Source organism: Zeus faber, assembly GCF_960531495.2.
Source record: "Zeus faber genome assembly, chromosome: 2".
Lineage (NCBI taxonomy): Eukaryota > Metazoa > Chordata > Actinopteri > Zeiformes > Zeidae > Zeus > Zeus faber.
The window spans coordinates 31,414,738-31,434,249 of NC_137189.1; the positions used below are offsets into that span (position 1 = coordinate 31,414,738).

A 19,512-nucleotide genomic window follows, 5' to 3' on the forward strand; every position below is an offset into this window, starting at 1 on the left:
CTCCGAGGCAATCACGGCACACATTAGAAAAACCCTGTCTTACGTCTTTTATTTACAACTTATTTGAAGTGTGCTGATGAAAAACTTGCGTCATGGATGATTACAACATTTGACGTCTGCTGCCAAGCCGCAATGGTGCGACACACATAAGCTGAGGCATATCCATCTCTAGACTGCTCAGAAACTGCTTTTCAGAAGCATTTTAACATTTGCCGATCAAGCTCGAGTTCAAGGTTTCAGTGAATGACAGTTTACATCTTAGATTTTCTACATTTTTCCGGTGTGTGTGTGTGTGTGTGTGTGTGTGTGTGTGTGTGTGTGTGTGTGTGGGTGTGTGTGTGTGTGTGTGCGTAGGGTATGCATGTGTGTGTGTTGTTACGTTAGGAGTCTTCCACAGCAGCTTACTTTATACTAAAGTAGAATTAGCAGCAAAGCTATATATTTCTAAAATGTGCGTAGTCGACACGGAGCACCCGCGCAGGCAGCCGCAAGGGGCGGCACCACGTTAAACATTAAGCCTAGAATTGACTAGATCATTTCTAAGAAAAGGTGCAGTGTATCTGGTAAGAGTTTAATTAAAAAGCAAAGACAGCGGCTATTTTGATGAGGTTTTCGCATTATAGGTCCTATTGTTGTGTCCTTCACGTTTCCAAAGTAAGCCATACAATTTGAGATACCACTTGTTGCTTTGCAACATTTTTGCTTTATCCAACAGTTTTGCTGAAAACCATGACCTTGATTTTTATTTTGTTAATGACAAGAGTACTGTGATTCAAATGTGTTTTGTTTAACTGTTTGGTTATCATTTTATACAAAAAAAATGTTCAGCACAAATACTATTCTACTTTAATAATCAGTTTTGCTGGTAAAAGAAAAAACAACCTAATTTGTTGTTTTGTTACAGACAAAATTATTATGCAAATGTGTTTAATTTTGAAGTTATTTTCTACAAAAATTGTTCAGCGTTTGATAAATACAATTTTGCTTTATCAGTAATGTAATGTAAGTAAGAAATACATTATTTGTTATTTTGTTACAGACAAAAGTAGGCTACTGTGTTGCAAATGTGGTTTGTTTATTTGTGTAGTTATTTTATACAAAAACATTGTTGAGCACTTGAAAAATATTATTTTTGCGTTATCAATCAGTTTTTCTGGTAAGAATTAACCACAAACATGGAAAAAAACATAATATTTGAACTGTGCTTGCATGCAATATTTTTTTTATTTCATGCAGTTACTAACCAACTTAAATTTCTTAAATAAAAAAAATATATATCATTGTAATGTCTGGCCCCTGATTTTATTCACAACCCTCAGCATGGCCCTCAGTATGTTAAATTAAGTATTTGACACTCCTGCTTTAAACAGTGGAGGACTCTGTGGCGTCCACACCTGTGGCTTTCGGCAAGTTAAATGACTTGTTGGAGAGAGGGACGCTCTGGAAGACTCTGCTCACACCGTCTCTGAAGGACGACATCCTGACCGTGAAGAGGAGTAGGATCTGGAAGCCCTGCAGAAGTGAGACCCGGGACATGACTTGACAATCCCTTTGTTTAAAAGTCCACTTGAAGTGGTCATTTGTGGTTTAAGTTATACATTATTTTAGATTTAGGTTTAGATTTTAAATTATGAAATCATAAACCCAATTTTGTGTTTATTTTTCCACATGAAAACCTGATGAATCTGCATTTTTTTTTTTTAAATCAACATTTTCGTGAATTATTTGAAGCGGGTCGCATGGATGTTTGAGGACATTTTAAAACATTCTGGAGATTATGCACGCGCCTTAGAAGAGTAATAATGCGTCATCTTATTTGAACTATCCTCATAGAGCCTCAGTACCTGTGTGGTGGTGCAGACGCAGAAGACGATGCTGAAGATGTGGTGAGGAATTCCTTTAGTGGCGAGCATGAGGTAACCCAGCAACCAGGAGATTACCAACATCACCGCCAGTGAAAACATGCTGAGAAACTTTCTCCTCAACTTCTTCCCACTGCAAGAAAAAGAACCCAGGAGAACAATTACCGTCATACACAGATATCAGTAATAAAGATTACTTTTTCCGTTAGCCTAGTTGCGTTAGGATAAGCAGAAACACTTCATATTGTTTGGTAAGAGTTTGTGTATCTTGACCAAAAAACCCCAGATGATGGGTTAACTAAATGAAAACATTAAAAATGATTGAAGATAACACTACCAAAGTGCATTATCACATTCACCAGGTAAGGTCGGAAGGTTGGTCATTTTTCATGGTCTTATCAACAGTTATTACCAAATCCAATGTAAAACTTAATTTAATTGATTTAATCAAATTTTAATTATGGCAGCGTCATTAAAATTGTGATTAAATCAATAAATTGAAAGTTGAAAAGAGGTTTCACCTTTCAATACCTGTGCGTAAGGGTCCTGCCAAAATTTTGAATTTAAGTCTAATAGAAAAAATAAAATTAAAGCTCCACTTTGGCTTTTCATTTTCTTCACATGAATACAAAATAAATTACTGTTAAGTTTGTCTGTTCAACAGGTTTTTCTGTACATATCAAACAAAAAGTGTGTAAATCAATAGCAAAAATGCCTCCTTGCGCTCTGAATATGTCAAAATGAAAAGGGAAATGCAAATGAGCATTGGTGCCCTCTGCTGTTCATTCAGTTTTTGTTTCCCCACTTTCAAGTACAGTAACAAGTTAATGGGTTGATAAGCGGGTGTGGCCATACTCTACCTCTGTACAATTGGGTTTGTCGTGCAGGTTTTCTGGACAAAGTAAACCAGGACTCCCACATTGTAGAGAAGAATCAAACCAACTGGTAACAGAAATCCCCAAAACATCGGCTTTCCCAAGTCAAACCGTCCATTTCGATCTGATGCTGACAGCCAGCAACTACAGAGGGAGAGAGAGAGAGGGAGAGAGAGAGAGAGAGAGAGAGACACTAACGCAGTAAAAATCGCTGTAATTTGAGGTCATATCTTGTCTTTGTCCGCATCTGGTCCGTGTTGCGCTCAAACCACTACCTACATGTGTCAGGGATTCAACACACCTTGCGGCGCGACACATGGTATTGTATCTGGACGCATCATTTTTCAAGATCATGGTAGGATTTTAATGTTGTGTTGTCTAGTTTTCAGAACTCACACAATGCATATCTATAACTTTCTCCCCCTATTTCCACCAGATTTCTTTCTCCAGCCACTTATCTCCCATTGCATCAAACTCATTGGTTGTGCTTTGAAAGAGCACAGTCAAAAGTTTGACCTCTGATTGTCAGATTTCCCTCGGAACAGTGTAGGTGTGAAACATAAACTGTTGAAAAAATGGAAATCCTGAAATAGTTAATGTCACATGTTGGTTTCTGAAGAGACTATTTGAAGCCTCGAGTTTGGGTTTATGGTCGCTGCCATCTTGTCAAGTCATAGAGCCAGTCGAACCAGAACATCCAAATTTGGGCAGTGTGTTGGTTCGTAAAAGGTAGAGAGTGAAAGGAAGAAAGAAATATGTTTAAATGTGAACAAGAGACCTGTCGATCAAGGCAACTATACTCTCTTTAAGCCTTGCTATCCTCTTTATGAACAATGATTTTCAAAATCACAACCAAGACACCTATTAGAAGTTAATTAATATATTAAAACCCTATAAAGAAGAAAATAATGACTTTGTAGTTTTAGTGATAATTTTCTTTTTTTTTTTTCATTGAATCAGTTGGAGGTTTTCCTGAGCAGCACCTAGTGGCCATTAGCTGAACAGTAGTTTAAAGCACTTCTACATTGGCAACAACACACAGCCATAATGATTTGCCGCTTGGTGTGAAGTCACAATCTCAAGACAGGCCCTGCTAGCTCCACTAGGGAAATTGTGTTTTGGTTCAATACATATCAAAGAAGAAGACAATTAGACAAAAGCAGCACAGACAAGATTGTTAATTACTCACAATTCCTCCTGTCTGTACCCCAGCGGGTTTTGTGTCCTATAGGTAGCTCCTAGTGAGATGGCCACAATGATAAATGGTATTCCTAGAAGAACAGAATACAAAAGATTATTGAGTGGTTTGGATTAAGTTCTTGCTGGCAGTAAAGGTGCGAGGATATTCACGTACTTATCAAGTCCTAACTGCCTGTACTCCACCTGACCTATCTAACTAACCAACTAACCACGGGGTCCTTCTAAACCCTAGTTGTTGCCATCGTGTCCTACCCCATCCGGAGATGACGGTAAGTGGTTGGCAGTACGGCGGCAGCTCTGGTTGGGATTTGCGGATGAGGAGAGTTAACTGGGAGGCATAAAGGGCGTTCCACACAAAAGTCGCCAACAAGAAGAAGTGAAGCAGAGCTGTCACCGCCGTGCACGGCCCTCGGTCGGCGTCGACGTGCAAGTCTGAACTGGGGATGTTGTTGTGATCCGTGTTGTTGAGCGGCGCCTGGACAGTGTCGTGTTCGCTGGGGTTGTTGACTCCAGAGAGGAAGATGATGATGAAGGCCAGCTGACTGACGCAGATGCTCACTATGGCGACTGTGGAGTTGTTGCTTTTGTGGGCTTTTCTGGTGGAATTAAACAACATTGAGCACTCATGATACTGTGTTGTGCATACAGTATACTGTATGTGCATACAGTATACTGTATGTGGTAGTTCAGCTGCTGTGCTGAGCTACCGCTACATTCATACATTCAGTAATTTATTTAAAGAGCAGCAAATAATGAAGACGTTGAATTAGGATCACAAAATGTTCTTTTTTTTCTTGAAACAAAAATGTACAAACAACAAAATATACAGTATACTGTGCAAGCAAATGACACAACTGACAACTGCCAGGGAGGTGAGTTTTGACACTTTTGAGACCTTCCTCGCTGCCCAAATAACAATTTCCGTCCCAAACTGCCTTACCTTGTCACAATCTGGAAAATGATGGTAATCAACAGTCCAAGAAGAAAGAGGGCAAGTCCCAGGTAGGTTAGATAATTCAGCACTTCGGCGTAGTCATAATTGTCCCTGAAGGACTGTTAGGGAAACAAAAAAGATGGTAGAATGCTGTCAAGTAATTTAAGATTGTAACATTCAGTCATAGTATTACTGTATGTTTGTGTTACTTGGCTTATGTGTTGCTTTCAAAGCCTATTGCTGTTAACCTGACTTCCTATGGATGAAAAAAGAAAACCCTTACCTAACCTAACCTAATAAAAACTTAATTAAGGTTTCTGCCATACAAGTGTCATTTGTGGCAGTTTCGCCTGCTACACGCCACACAAGTGACGTTTTCAGGGACCTCTGGTACGGAGCCATAGACGGCGGGGCTTCAGACACAGTTTATTGTAGAGGGTGGGCAAGGTGGAATTAGCCCAGGAGCAGATGGACATGTGTCATGTCAAGGGCTCCTCTCCTGAGTGTGTGTGGGGATAGGGGTTTTACCTGTTGCTCGTTAGACAAAGCAACAGCTATGCAGCCACTCTGATCCTGGGCACCAATTATAAGACCCAGGACATGTGTTGCTGCTCAAACCACTCCATCCCCACACCACACATTCATGTTTTATTTTCATGCATCTATATTACCAACAAATTTCATGAAAAAATTGCTATACAGTATTTGGTCAAAGATATTACCTCATTGCTATACATATTACAAACAGCTGTTGTGCAAAATTTCCACTACGTATCTCTCTCTCTTTCTCTTTTCTTCAATACTAATTCTCGCTCCACCAGAGAGTGGAGGTAGTTCCTTCTAACAAGAGGGAAGGGAGGTCGAAACACCACCGCTTTTGTCCACAGAGGGCGCAGATGTCACCAAAATTACTCGGAATTGGACTCTCGGGTTCATTACCATGAGGATTGCAAAGTTGGTGGTGTGGTTGCAGAAACAGCCGAGAAGTCGGTCCGATGTGCTGCTCTTAGCGCAGCCCTTGGTGCTCCAATCTCCAAGGCTGTAGTCCCAGAACACACAAGCGTAGTCGTACGGTGTTGTGTCGGGGATCATCTACAACGTCAACCGTAACCACAAAGATCTTAGCAACGTCAATTATGAACTTTATCTTTGAATGTATGTTTAAAGTGGGTGTGATTTGCCTGCAAGTGCTAGTTTCTGTTGAGAGGTACTGATAAATTGATTTGATTTGAGTCTTCCTGAATATATCTTTTGGTACTGTACTTTGTTTGCGATTATTCTTTGTTAAAGAAATGGCACTTCAGTCTTTCCAAATGGAAACCATTAAAAAAATAATAATAATAATAAAAAATTTAAATCCAGAAATGTGATTTATGATCAGAAAAATGGTCAGGTGTATTATATGAGTGCTGACTAGTAAATGGGCCAAACCATTATTTGGCATGGGGCATTGTCCTTCAAAGTCCTGTTTGCTGTTTATGGTTTAAAGTTTATTGGTGGTTAACAGAGGTTTGATAAGTGTTTTACAGTACATCTGCAAAGCAAAGTTAATGTTTACTTACTGATTCGATACAAAGGATCAATTGTTGTACCAACCAAGTATTGACATTTTAGACGTTTTAAAGACATAATGATAGCCGCTTTTTAATTATTTGGGGGAATTTCAGAACGTAGCAGCAGTTTTTTGAGAAGCAAATGTATCTACTGTGTCTAAAAGACAGTTAACTGCTGAGATAAAGTTCTGACTGGATAACTAAAGGTTATCATTGAGAGTTTAGTTCTGTATTTTCCTGCTCATTGAGTAATGCAAAACAAAACTGTTTTATAACTAGATGCAGATGCTCCCCCATTCTCTCTGCGCAGTAAACACATGGTATCGATATTTATCAGATATCATTTCAATAATTTTCACAAAAATGTATACCCAGTGTAAATTGGCTGATAGCCGACATAGTCTTCTCTGTGTTTTAGGTTTCCAGCTTTATACTAATCCCTTACGGTCGGTCTGAACATCATCTCCACCCGCAGTGGCACCAGAGGCCGACCCGGGGATTGGACCTGAGCAGATAGAACCCTGGTGGTGGACATTCCCAGCTGGTTGCTGTAGAGTCTGGACCCGAAGAACCGTGCGTTTTGATAGAATACAAAACCCACGGATACGTTTGAAATTCCTCGCTGGCCACCTTCTGGTCAAAAGGAAGGAGAAAACATCAATTATAATGGGCCAGTGGTGGGTCAACCTGAAGCATGTGATCCACAAGTGGCTCTTTGCAAAAGACATTAGCAACCATTCTATCAACATATCAAGTGTCTTATTACTTAAATGATATCCAGGTCACCCCATTCTGTCCACATTTATTTTTAATATTGCACAATATACCGTGCACTATTTTTAATAGTCTATGGTTCATTACAAATAAATATATGCATAATTAAAACTCAGTGAATCAATTAACCCAACCTGACTTGAATGTACTGTAATGACAAGGTGTTCTCACCGGGGGGGAATTTGACCAGGATCAGAACATCAGTGACTCCCCCATTTTTCACCACAGGTTCTGAAGTATTGGTTTGCAGTTGAATTCGATTTCCTATGAAGCTGCCGCTCATTCCTGAACACATAAAATTTAAATATTTTCTACTGACTTTCATCTGTCCAGTGTTCCTGCAACATCTTGCCCAGTACACAGCATTCAGCTACTGGTGGACTTTTGATGGTTTAATGTCTTGCTCAATGACTTTCTGTAGCCAAATGTCAGTTGTGTGTACATCATACATAGATTAGAAGAAGGAGAAGAATTTTTATTTGTCACACACACCACAACACATGCACTCATGCAGTAACAGCGACCAACGCACATACACACGTGCTTCAAATGGTAGCCGGTGAAATGAGTTCTCTGCCTTTGACCCATCCTGGCTTGTCCTTCCTCCAGAAGGAAGCCAGGAGCAGTGAGCAGCATACAGTGATGTGCCAGTTACAAATGTCCATCGACAGAGTTCTGTATCTTTTTAGTGGGGGTCCTTACTGATGTTACATGGAGGAAACCCCATGTGAGCACGGGGAGAACATGCAAACTCCACACAGAAAGGCCCCTAATCGGGGGATAACGGAGCACGCTGCCAACAGCGCCCCAGGAGGGAATCGAACCCCGGACCTTCTTGCTGTGAGACAGCAGTGCAATGCACTCAACTTAATTTTCAACACTGTTATCTTGAGAGCCGATAAAGAGTTGGAAAACAAAGAAAGGCAATTTATATTTTCTAATTCTCTGACAGGTTGTGTGAGCTGCAGTATAATAGCCTCTCTAACCTGCAAGTGACTTCAGCTGGACTCCCTGTGTGTTGGTGCCGGGAACCACAACTGATTGGACCACCAGGTTTGGCTGGACCATCCGAGATCCTGACACACTCAGATTTACATTCTGGCTCAACGAGAGCTGCTCCAGGGTCCCTGTTAGTCTGACAAGACAGAGGACATACAGTGCGATCATCTCATGGATTACCACTTTAACACACTGCAGAAGATGACGTTGATCAAAAGGCTGTGTGTGGTGTACCTTTTGGTGACCTCATTCTCCTCACTGCTTGGTGGAGTACTCATGCTTAGCAGCTGGCTGACGGTGGTCACGGCCGACACCCTAACGGCCTGCAATCCAGAGACAATCACAGAGGACTGGCTTCAAGAGGTGGAGATATTTCAACCGATCCACCATCCATTCCAATCAGAGGTTGCAAAACATTTGCTGTGCATACTATGAGAAATCCAGTTTTCTTTTTAAAGCTTTAATGTTTGCCCCTATGGACTACATTCACGCACAGTGAGGAGCTGCAGCAGAGCCGTAAGTTTAGTCAAGTCAAGCAATAGTCAAGCTATAAATTAGTTCTGTTATAAATAATGGAAACCAACATTCTGGATGAACAATTGCAGACCTATACTTTAACTCTGTAATTACCTTGCTTTTTGACAAAGTCAATAAAAATGAGGTGCGTCACTAACTGTAATTTTAAGGTTGGTAGCCCAGCATGTGACGGCACTAACCTCTGTGGCATTGGGAGAGAGGAGGAGAGTGTTGGCGATCCGGGCAGCTCTGGCAATGTCCTCAGTGGTCAGATAATCTGGCCGGATGGTCAGCATCTGAACGCTGGCGGCCAGCATTTTCAGGTCTGCCTGCTCTGTCAGCTAAGAGGACAAAATATTCAATGGTGTGTGTGTGTGTGTGTGTGTGTGTGTGTGTGTGTGTGTGTGTGTGTGTGTGTGTGTGTGTGTGTGTGTGTGTGTGTGTGTGTGTGTGTGTGTGTGTGTGTGTGTGTGTGGCAGGCAGTAATTTTTTCATCATCATAGACTTCCTTTTGTTGCTTAGGTTAATGTGTCAGCATGTCATTGGTCCTTGGGCCAAATCAAATGCCATGTATGAAACGTCATATATGTCAATAAAGTAACTTTTATCTTGACTGTATCTGTGTTGACTGTTGTTATATGAACACATTAGTTGAATTTTTAGAAAGTCAAAGCCCTCCCCAGTATTTTGAGCCGTCAAAAGGTACAAGGGCTTTCATTTGTGAACCTTGAATAGTCCACCACTTCCTGTGTCCCTTTTAATAAGTGTTTTAGATTATTGTAGTAGCTGTGGAGAGCCTGGTCTCACATTTTGTTGGATCCAGCTGAGCGTGATGTCGCAGCTCAGAAGTTGCAGAAGCTCCTCAAACTGTGGAGTGCTGTCTGCGTTGGAGCATCTGGCCATGGCCCGCGGTAATCCCCCTACACAGAGAGGAACGACATAATGAACTCACTGGTACGGTAACAGACAAGCAGTCACTTTGGCAATTTTGGTGTATCTTCTATGGCTTTCTATTTGTTGATAATTGTGCAATAGCGCCTTACAAACATGGGAGACCCAAATGCTGCGGTGATACTTCACTCATTGGCAAGAGACATTTAAGTCCTTCTGAGCAAATAATGCTTTTTAAAAGGACTTCCTTGAAACAGTTGATGTTGTTTTACTGTTAATGTATTTGTTAATGCATTTACAGATTTTGCAATTTCAGTTTCAAATCGGGCACAATTAGGGCAGCAATCCATCTGATTTGAATAGAGAGACAGTTGAATGGGGAGAGACAACTTACCAGGACAAACTTCTGCTGCATATCCAAACCAACCGATGATTGTTCGTGGCAAAGTGAATCCGCTTAACCTTGTTGCTTTACAGAAGTTTTCTAAGAGGTAAGAGTTTTTGTGAGTTTTGTAAGTTCAAACCTGCTTCTGCTTCCTTGTGTATTGATGGATAGACAGTCAATACCAGAACAACAACCCTGTTTTCTATGAAATTACTCTTAATATTGCCTTACCTCTGAAAACTTTGACATTACTCATGAAGGACTACTGACAGATATTTATAGAACAAACTCATTAACCTTCACTCATTATTGATGGGAGTTATTATTTTATAGTTCAGTCCTATAGACCCACCTGTTGCACACGTCTCACCCGTCCATTCATCAGGACAAATACACATTCCTTCTAGAATCTCTCCTCCATTCAGACACACCAGCTCAGGAATAAGGGATGTGGTCAGTGTGGCAGTAGTAGTATTGGTAGAAGTATGGATGGTGGTTGAGTGTGTAGTTGGGTTTGTTGTGGTTACGTAAGTAGAATGGGTAGTAATAGTAGTAGTATTATAAGAAGCAGTAGTCATGGTTGTTTGGTCAGTAGTTGTAGTATTTGTACTACTGGTTGGGTATGTTGTGGTTACGTAAGTAGAAGGGGTAGTGGTAGAAGTAGAATTATTAGCTGAAGAAGTCATTGTGGTTTGGTTAGTAGTCATAGTATTTGTACTACTGGTTGGGTATGTTGTGGTTACGTTAGTAGATGGGGTAGTAATAGAAGTAGAATTATTAGAAGAAGTTGTCATGGTTGTTTGGTCAGTAGTTGTAGTATTTGTACTACTGGTTGGGTATGTTGTGGTTACATAAGTAGAAGGAGTAGTATTATTAGTAGAAGTAGTCATGGTGGTTTGGTCAGTAGTCGTAGTATTTGTACTACTGGTTGGGTATGTTGTGGTTACGTTAGTAGATGGGGTAGTAATAGAAGTAGAATTATTAGAAGAAGTTGTCATGGTTGTTTGGTCAGTAGTTGTAGTATTTGTACTACTGGTTGGGTATGTTGTGGTTACATAAGTAGAAGGAGTAGTATTATTAGTAGAAGTAGTCATGGTGGTTTGGTCAGTAGTCGTAGTATTTGTACTACTGGTTGGATATGTTGTGGTTACGTTAGTAGATGGGGTAGTAGTAGAAGTAATATTATTAGTAGAAGTAGTCATTGTGGTTTGGTCAGTAGTTGTAGTATTTGTACTACTAGTTGGGTATGTTGTGGTTACATAAGTAGATGAGGTAGTAATAGAAGTATTATTAGTAGAAGTAGTCATTGTGGTTTGGTCCGTAGTCATAGTATTTGTACTACTGGTTGGGTATGTTGTGGTTATGTAAGTAGAAGGGGTAGTGATAGTAGTAGTATTATAAGTAGAAGTAGTCATTGTGGTTTGGTCAGTAGTTGTAGTATTTGTACTACTGGTTGGGCATGTTGTGGTTACGTTAGTAGATGGGGTAGTATTAGAAGTATTATTAGTAGAAGTAGTCATTGTGGTTTGGTCCGTAGTCATAGTATTTGTACTACTGGTTGGGTATGTTGTGGTTATGTAAGTTGAAGGGGTAGTGATGGTAGTAGTATTATTAGTAGACGTAGTCATTGTGGTTTGGTCAATAGTTGTAGTATTTGTACTACTGGTCGGGTATGTTGTGGTTACATAAGTAGATGGGGTAGTAATAGTAGTATTATTAGTAGAAGTAGTAATTGTTGTTTGGTCAGTAGTCGTAGTATTTGTACTACTGGTTGGGTATGTTGTGGTTACGTAAGTAGAAGGGGTAGTAGTAGAAGTAGAATTATTAGCTGAAGTAGTCATTGTGCTTTGGTCAGTAGTCATAGTATTTGTACTACTGGTTGGGTATGTTGTGGTTACGTTAGTAGATGGGGTAGTAATAGTAGTAGTATTATTAGAAGAAGTAGTCATGGTTGTTTGGTCAGTAGTTGTAGTATTTGTACTACTGGTTGGGTATGTTGTGGTTAAACAAGTAGAAGGAGTAGTAATATTAGTAGTATTATTAGTAGAAGTAGTCATAGTGGTTTGGTCAGTAGTCGTAGTATTTGTACTACTGGTTGGGTATGTTGTGGTTACGTTAGTAGATGGGGTAGTAGTAGAAGTAATATTATTAGTAGAAGTAGTCATTGTGGTTTGGTCAGTAGTTGTAGTATTTGTACTACTAGTTGGGTATGTTGTAGTTACATAAGTAGATGGGGGAGTAATAGTAGTATTATTAGTAGAAGTAGTAATTGTGGTTTGGTCAGAAGTCATAGTATTTGTACTACTGGTTGGGTGTGTTGTCGTTACGTTAGTAGATGGGGTGGTAATAGTATTATTATTAGTAGAAGTAGGCATTGTGGTTTGGTCAGTAGTTGTAGTATTTGTACTACTGGTCTGATATGTTGTGGTCACATAAGTAGATGGGGTAGTAATAGTAGTATTATTAGTAGAAGTAGTAATTGTGGTTTGGTCAGAAGTCATAGTATTTGTACTACTGGTTGGGTGTGTTGTCGTTACGTTGGTAGATGGGGTGGTAGTAGTATTATTATTAGTAGAAGTAGGCATTGTGGTTTGGTCAGTAGTCTTAGTATTTGTACTACTGGTTGGGTATGTTGTGGTTACGTTAGTAGATGGGGTAGTAGTAGAAGTAATATTATTAGTAGAAGTAGTCATTGTGGTTTGGTCAGTAGTTGTAGTATTTGTACTACTAGTTGGGTATGTTGTGGTTACATAAGTAGAAGGGGTAGTAATAGCAGTAGTATTATTAGCTGAAGTAGTCATTGTGGTTTGGTCAGTAGTCATAGTATTTGTACTACTGGTTGGGTATGTTGTGGTTATGTAAGTAGAAGGGTTCGTGATAGTAGTAGTATAATTAGTAGAAGTAGTCATTGTGGTTTGGCCAATATTTGTAGTATTTGTACTACTGGTCTGATATGTTGTGGTCACATAAGTAGATGGGGTAGTAATAGTAGTATTATTAGTAGAAGTAGTAATTGTGGTTTGGTCAGAAGTCATAGTATTTGTACTACTGGTTGGGTGTGTTGTCGTTACGTTGGTAGATGGGGTGGTAGTAGTATTATTATTAGTAGAAGTAGGCATTGTGGTTTGGTCAGTAGTCATAGTATTTGTACTACTGGTTGGGTATGTTGTGGTTATGTAAGTAGAAGGGTTCGTGATAGTAGTAGTATAATTAGTAGAAGTAGTCATTGTGGTTTGGCCAATATTTGTAGTATTTGTACTACTGGTCTGATATGTTGTGGTCACATAAGTAGATGGGGTAGTAATAGTAGTATTATTAGTAGAAGTAGTAATTGTGGTTTGGTCAGAAGTCATAGTATTTGTACTACTGGTTGGGTGTGTTGTCGTTACGTTGGTAGATGGGGTGGTAGTAGTATTATTATTAGTAGAAGTAGGCATTGTGGTTTGGTCAGTAGTCTTAGTATTTGTACTACTGGTTGGGTATGTTGTGGTTACGTTAGTAGATGGGGTAGTAGTAGAAGTAATATTATTAGTAGAAGTAGTCATTGTGGTTTGGTCAGTAGTTGTAGTATTTGTACTACTAGTTGGGTATGTTGTGGTTACATAAGTAGAAGGGGTAGTAATAGCAGTAGTATTATTAGCTGAAGTAGTCATTGTGGTTTGGTCAGTAGTCATAGTATTTGTACTACTGGTTGGGTAACTTGTGGTTACGTTTGTAGATGGGGTAGTAGTAGAAGTAATGTAATTAGTAAAAGTAGTCATTGTGGTTTGGTCGGTAGTTGTTGTATTTGTACTACTAGTTGGGTATGTTGTGGTTACATAAGTAGATGGGGTAGTAATAGTATTATTATTAGTAGCTGAAGTAGTCATTGTGGCTTGGTCAGTAGTCATAGTATTTGTACTACTGGTTGGGTATGTTGTGGTTATGTAGGTAGAAGGGTGAGTGATAGTAGTAGTATTATAAGTAGAAGTAGTTATTGTGGTTTGGTCAATAGTTGTAGTATTTGTACTACTGGCCGGGTATGTTGTGGTTACATAAGTAGATGGGGTAGTAATAGTAGTATTATTAGTAGCTGAAGTAGTCATTGTGGCCTGGTCAGTAGTCATAGTATTTGTACTACTGGTCGGGTATGTTGTGGTTATGTAGGTAGAAGGGTGAGTGATAGTAGTAGTATTATTAGTAGAAGTTGTAATTGTGGTTTGGTCAGTAGTCGTAGTATTTGTACTACTGGTTGGATATGTTGTGGTTACGTAAGTAGAAGGGGTAGTAGTAGAGGTAATATTATTAGCTGAAGTTGTCATTGTGGTTTGGTCAGTAGTAATAGTATTTGTACTACTGGTTGGGTATGTTGTGGTTACGTTAGTAGATGGGGTAGTAATAGTAGTAGTATTATTAGAAGAAGTAGTCATGGTTGTTTGGTCAGTAGCTGTAGTATTGGTACTACTAGTTGGGTATGTTGTGGTTACGTAAGTAGAAAGGGTAGTCGTAGAAGTAGTCATGGTGGTTTGGTCAGTAGTTGTAGTATTGGTACTACTAGTTGGGTATGTTGTGGTTTCATAAGTAGATGGGGTAGTAATAGTAGTATTATTTGTAGAAGTAGTCATTGTGGTTTGGTCAGTCGCCGTAGCATTTGTACTACTGGATGGGTATGTTGTGGTTACATAAGTAGATGGTGTAGTAACATGAGAAGTATTATTAGTAGAAGTAGTCATGGTGGTTTGGTCAGTAGTTGTTGTATTTGTACTAATGGTTGGATATGTTGTGGTTACATAAGTAGATGGGGTAGTAGTAGAAGTAATATTATTAGAAGAAGTAGTCATGGTGGTTTGGTCAGTAGTTGTATTATTCTTTGGGTATGTGGTGGGTATGTAAGTAGTAGGGGAATTCACAGTTATATTATTCGTGGAAGTAGAGATGATTATTTGATTTGGAGTAGTATTAGTAGTGCTGATTGGGTATGTCGTAGGTATGTAAGTAGTGGGGGTAGTATTGTTAGTTGAAGTAGTCACCGTGGTATTGTCAGTAGCTGTATTAGTTGTACTGGTTGGGTATGTTGTGGCTATGTAAGTAGTAGGGGTAGTAATAGTTGTGTTATTAGTATAAGTAGTAGTGGTTGTTGGGTGTGCAATTGTAGTATAAGTAGTACTCGTCGGATATGTTGTGGGTATGTAAGTAGTCGGGGTAGTAATAGTAGTATTATTAGTAGACATGGTGGTCGTTGTTAGGTGTGTAGTTGTACCGTTAGTACTGCTAGTTGGGTAAGATGTGGGAATATAAGTTTTGTTTGTAGTAATACTACTTATGGTAGTAGAATTAGTAGGAGGGGTTGGCAATGCGGATGAAGTTGTGTCAGAGGGATTGGTATCAGGTCCCAGGTTACTAATGGTAAGAGAAGCAGTAATTTTGGTTTGGTGACTAACTTGTGCTGTGTTTGTGCTATCTGCGGTAGAGTTTGTGGGAGGCCACATAACGGAGACCAGCAGTTGGTCGGTCACTCTTTGGTAGAACAAGTTGGTGGTGCTTCGATCTGCTCCTTCTAGTGGGTGATAGAGCAGGAGAGCAACTGTAATGAGAAAGAATAAGGAAAATAGGAGAAGGAAAATAGAAGGATCTCTCTCTTCTGGTACTGCACCCATGGCTTTTAAGACAGCTGTAATAAGGACCTTACATAAAAAACACAACCTTGATCCGGAAATTCTTAGTAACTATGGGCCGGTCTTGAATCTACTCTATCTCCAAGATTCCAGAACAATATTACAGTTTAACAGATTATTAATTACGGGATCACTAGTAAACTATTTGAATCATTTTGGTACGTGGCCCTGATTTCAGAAAACACATGCAAATAGACAAAACACAAGCAAATTACGAAAAACACAAACGCATTAACGGAAAACACAACCGCATCAACCGAAAACACAACCGCATTGAAAACACAACCGCATTAACAGAAAACACAACAGCATTTACAGAAAACACAAACACATTAACAGAAAACACAAACCCAAAGCCACATGCTTTCCGTAGCTATGGAAGTGAGCTACAAGATTACGGATGGGATCCAGTGTGGCACTGGATGCACTGATTTATCTGCGAAAAAATAAATTAAACTAAATTATTTTGGGTCTGTAATTATATATAGGAATTTATATATAATTTAAAAAAAACAACCTGGAGCCGCAACTATCACAAATCTTCTGGGTGAAAAGGGGGATTCAGCCACTTCTGAGTGTATCCCTGCAAACAAATCAGTGATTCAGTGAATAACTTAACACTGATTCACTGAATCAATGGTTTGTTCGCAGGGATACACTCGCTGCGAACGCGATTCTGAATCACATTCACTCGCAACTAACGGACAGCTCAACTCAACTGACTGATGAACGGATCGTTTCAGGAAATGATTCAGCTCAGTTCGTTCAGCCAAAAGATTTTATTTAAACACCATATACCTTATTGAAACGTAACATCTGAGTTGTGCAATCTTAACTATGGAGACCCCCAAGTGTCTTTACTCGACCCCTGCTATTATTATCTACATGTTAACACTAGGAGATATCATATGCCAAGAGCTGAAATTAAACACTGGATGTCATCTTATGTCTTGCTCCCTAACGCTAATAAAACTAAAATGCTGGTTATCGGGCCTGCCAGACAGAAGCATCTGAGTAAGGATGCCACTTTGAACTTTGACTACTAGAGAAGAACCTAGAACTGTGAAAAGAGCACATCTTGGATTAAGTCTCTACTTAAACAGCAGCAAGAGTAGAACCTGTCCTCAGCATTTTTTTTTTTTTACACTGACCTCTTCCAGTCCTTAGTCCTGTATCCTAGATTGCACTACCAGCAGAGCAACACAGGAGTCCTCTGTTAGGTTTTAAGAAGCAATTGGAGTGTGACCGGGGGTTGATAAGGAGACAATCGCGGAGAACCTCTCAAGTGTGAAACTGCTATATTGATATCAGAGATCACTCTGATAGCAAAGTTAAGTGTCCATGAACTCAAGGTCCATTAACCATTAACCACAGCATTAGAACACCCGGACGGAGTCTTTAGCTCGTAAATCAAACCAGTAGTTAACAAAAATTATAAACATTTACAGAATATCTTTTTTACTGTAAAATGTTCTTTTGGTTATTATTATTTCATCCGAAGGTTAGGGCCTTGGCCTTTTGGAAATCATTACCCGAACATTTTTAAATAACCTCTGTTTGTGTACGTTATCAATCGTTTAGTTAAAGGTTGTGAGACTTTCACAATCCTTCAGGATTGTGAAAGTCTCACAACCATCTATAACCTCATACCTCATACTATAACCTCATACCTAAACTTAACCATCTCTAACCTTATACCTAAACTTAACCATCTCTAACCTTATACCTAAACTTAACCATCTCTAACCTCATACCTAAACTTAACCATCTCCAACCTTATACCTAAACGTAACCATCTCCAACCTTATACCTAAACTTAACCATCTATAACCTTATACCTAAACTTAACCATCTCTATCCTTATACCTAAACTTAACCATCTCTAACTTCATACCTAAACTTAACCATCTCTAGCCTCATACCTAAACTTAACCATCTCTAACCTTATACCTAAACTTAACCATCTCTAACCTTATACCTAAACTTAACCATCTCTAGCCTTATACCTAAACTTAACCATCTCTAGCCTCATACCTAAACTTAACCACCTCGCGGGCGTGGTCGAGCGGGCTCCTGGAGGCGAGGGGGAGTCGGCGTGGTAGACTGATGCTCCATGCCGCTGTGCCAGCTGTGGGTAATTGGAATGACTGGCCAATCACAGCAGCTGTTTGTCTTGCAGTGAGGAGAGCCATGGCAGGGAACGTAAGGGAATAGGTCTAACATTAACTCAATTATAAAATGGATTGAGACTATTAGGATATGTACAAATAATTATTATCATTCAATTCGGACAAGTTGATATTAATTTAAGTGTTATATTGATTCAATTGTCAACTTATAGTCGGTTTATACTTAGTTGAGTATTAACTTTGGACTATCCACACACAAACCCTTCCTCCGCTCATTTATCTTTTTTTTTTATTCCATGTACAAAGACATCACAAGATGTCTGTAAGACGAGCGTAATGCAACAGAAGGGAGACGTATCCAGTTATGATTCATAATTCATTAATAGTTTGGCATTAACAGACATTATTCTCTGGTGCCCGGTCAGTTTCATCTCTCTGTATTCATTACGCTTCATTTAATAGGACTATAGAGTCCAGTGTGACATCACTCCACTCATAGACTTGAACAATAACACACATGTGGCAGTTTTGCCTTCCACACGCCACCCATCCGTCGAGGGCCTTCTGGCACAGAGACACAGAAGACGGTGGGTTGTAAACACTAGTTTATTGTAGAGAGTTGGCCAGTTGGAAATAACCAGGGGCAGATTGAACATGTCCTGACATGGCTCCTATCCTGAGTGTGTGTGGGAGTCACCGTCGTACCTGCTGCTCATTACATCAACCAAAGAGCAACAGGTATGCAGCCACTCTGATCCCAAATGCCTAGATCCAGGTCAGGTGTGGCTGCTCAACCCAGACCATCCCCACACTACAAAACATTCCTAACTCATCGTGATGTTGTGGTTTTTGTCTGTGTAATGAGAGCCGAGTGTCCTGGAACCTCAGAAGTCTACGGCAATGCTTCCCGAAGGTTTTGAAAGGCGGCTCCCCTTTTCAAGAGAATATTTCTTTCTGAACCCCTTGCACATAATACCAGTAAAACAAATTTGTTGGCTACGGAAACCAGTAGGCTGTGGCACTTGTTAATGCGTTGACTTGTACTTAATTCGGTCCCTGAAAGTGCCATTATTAATCAAAGACTGATCACCCTAAAACAAGCAATTTATATATTTTTGACAGAATATTGAAAATCAATGTGTTTTATTACTGTATCCGAAAACAAGCAAATTTATTCAACATGAAAATTGCCATTAAAGGCAACCACCAAAGGAATGTAGTGACCGACATCTCTCCACCAAGACTGTCAAAGCTGGAATGCCCCAAAGAAGTCTGACACAAAGAGAAAATGTAATGTACAGTATGTCTCTTCTTACCTGTAAAAACACTGAGCCACATCCTGAAATCCATTGTTGCTTTCAAACCAGAAATTTCAAAACAAAAACAGCCCCTCCGCAGTGTGAACCTGTAATTCACATCCTGAATAACCCATCTGTAAGCATGTGATTGTGTGATAGTGTAAGTCTGAGACCAAGCTGTGACTGTTAATAACCACCTACGAGGAAAGGGCCTTTTGAACAAAATGATGCAGATAAGATAAGCTATCGTTTGGCCACCAGAGTGATGAGGTCAGAAATCAAATGACTGGTTGAGTCGGTCCCGGATTTCAAAGTGAAAGTTGATTCATTGGAAAACATAAAACTATGTGAGGACAGCATATGTTTTATCTTGAGCTGTTTTATTCCAGTGGCAGTATTCCAAGTCACCAGAAGTTGGGAGAGGATCCATTTGTTGAGGTGA

The 19,512-nt window shown here is 39.7% G+C and overlaps 1 protein-coding gene across 1 annotated transcript in view; it reads right to left on the reverse strand.

Annotated features, from left to right (window-relative positions):
- Positions 1-19,122, reverse strand: part of adgrg7.1 (adhesion G protein-coupled receptor G7, tandem duplicate 1) — a gene marked incomplete at both ends in the record, with an annotated part of 30,294 nt that extends 11,172 nt beyond the window's left edge. Inside the window, 14 exons of the mRNA XM_080023857.1 lie at positions 1,395-1,512; positions 1,845-1,995; positions 2,723-2,881; positions 3,927-4,008; positions 4,190-4,533; positions 4,878-4,990; positions 5,811-5,963; positions 6,870-7,054; positions 7,370-7,483; positions 8,185-8,333; positions 8,432-8,520; positions 8,914-9,042; positions 9,521-9,633; positions 19,089-19,122. Coding sequence (XP_079879983.1) covers positions 1,395-1,512; positions 1,845-1,995; positions 2,723-2,881; positions 3,927-4,008; positions 4,190-4,533; positions 4,878-4,990; positions 5,811-5,963; positions 6,870-7,054; positions 7,370-7,483; positions 8,185-8,333; positions 8,432-8,520; positions 8,914-9,042; positions 9,521-9,633; positions 19,089-19,122 — 1,933 coding nt within the window. The remainder of the gene's footprint in view (positions 1-1,394; positions 1,513-1,844; positions 1,996-2,722; positions 2,882-3,926; positions 4,009-4,189; positions 4,534-4,877; positions 4,991-5,810; positions 5,964-6,869; positions 7,055-7,369; positions 7,484-8,184; positions 8,334-8,431; positions 8,521-8,913; positions 9,043-9,520; positions 9,634-19,088) is intronic.
- Positions 19,123-19,512: the final 390 nt, after the last annotated feature.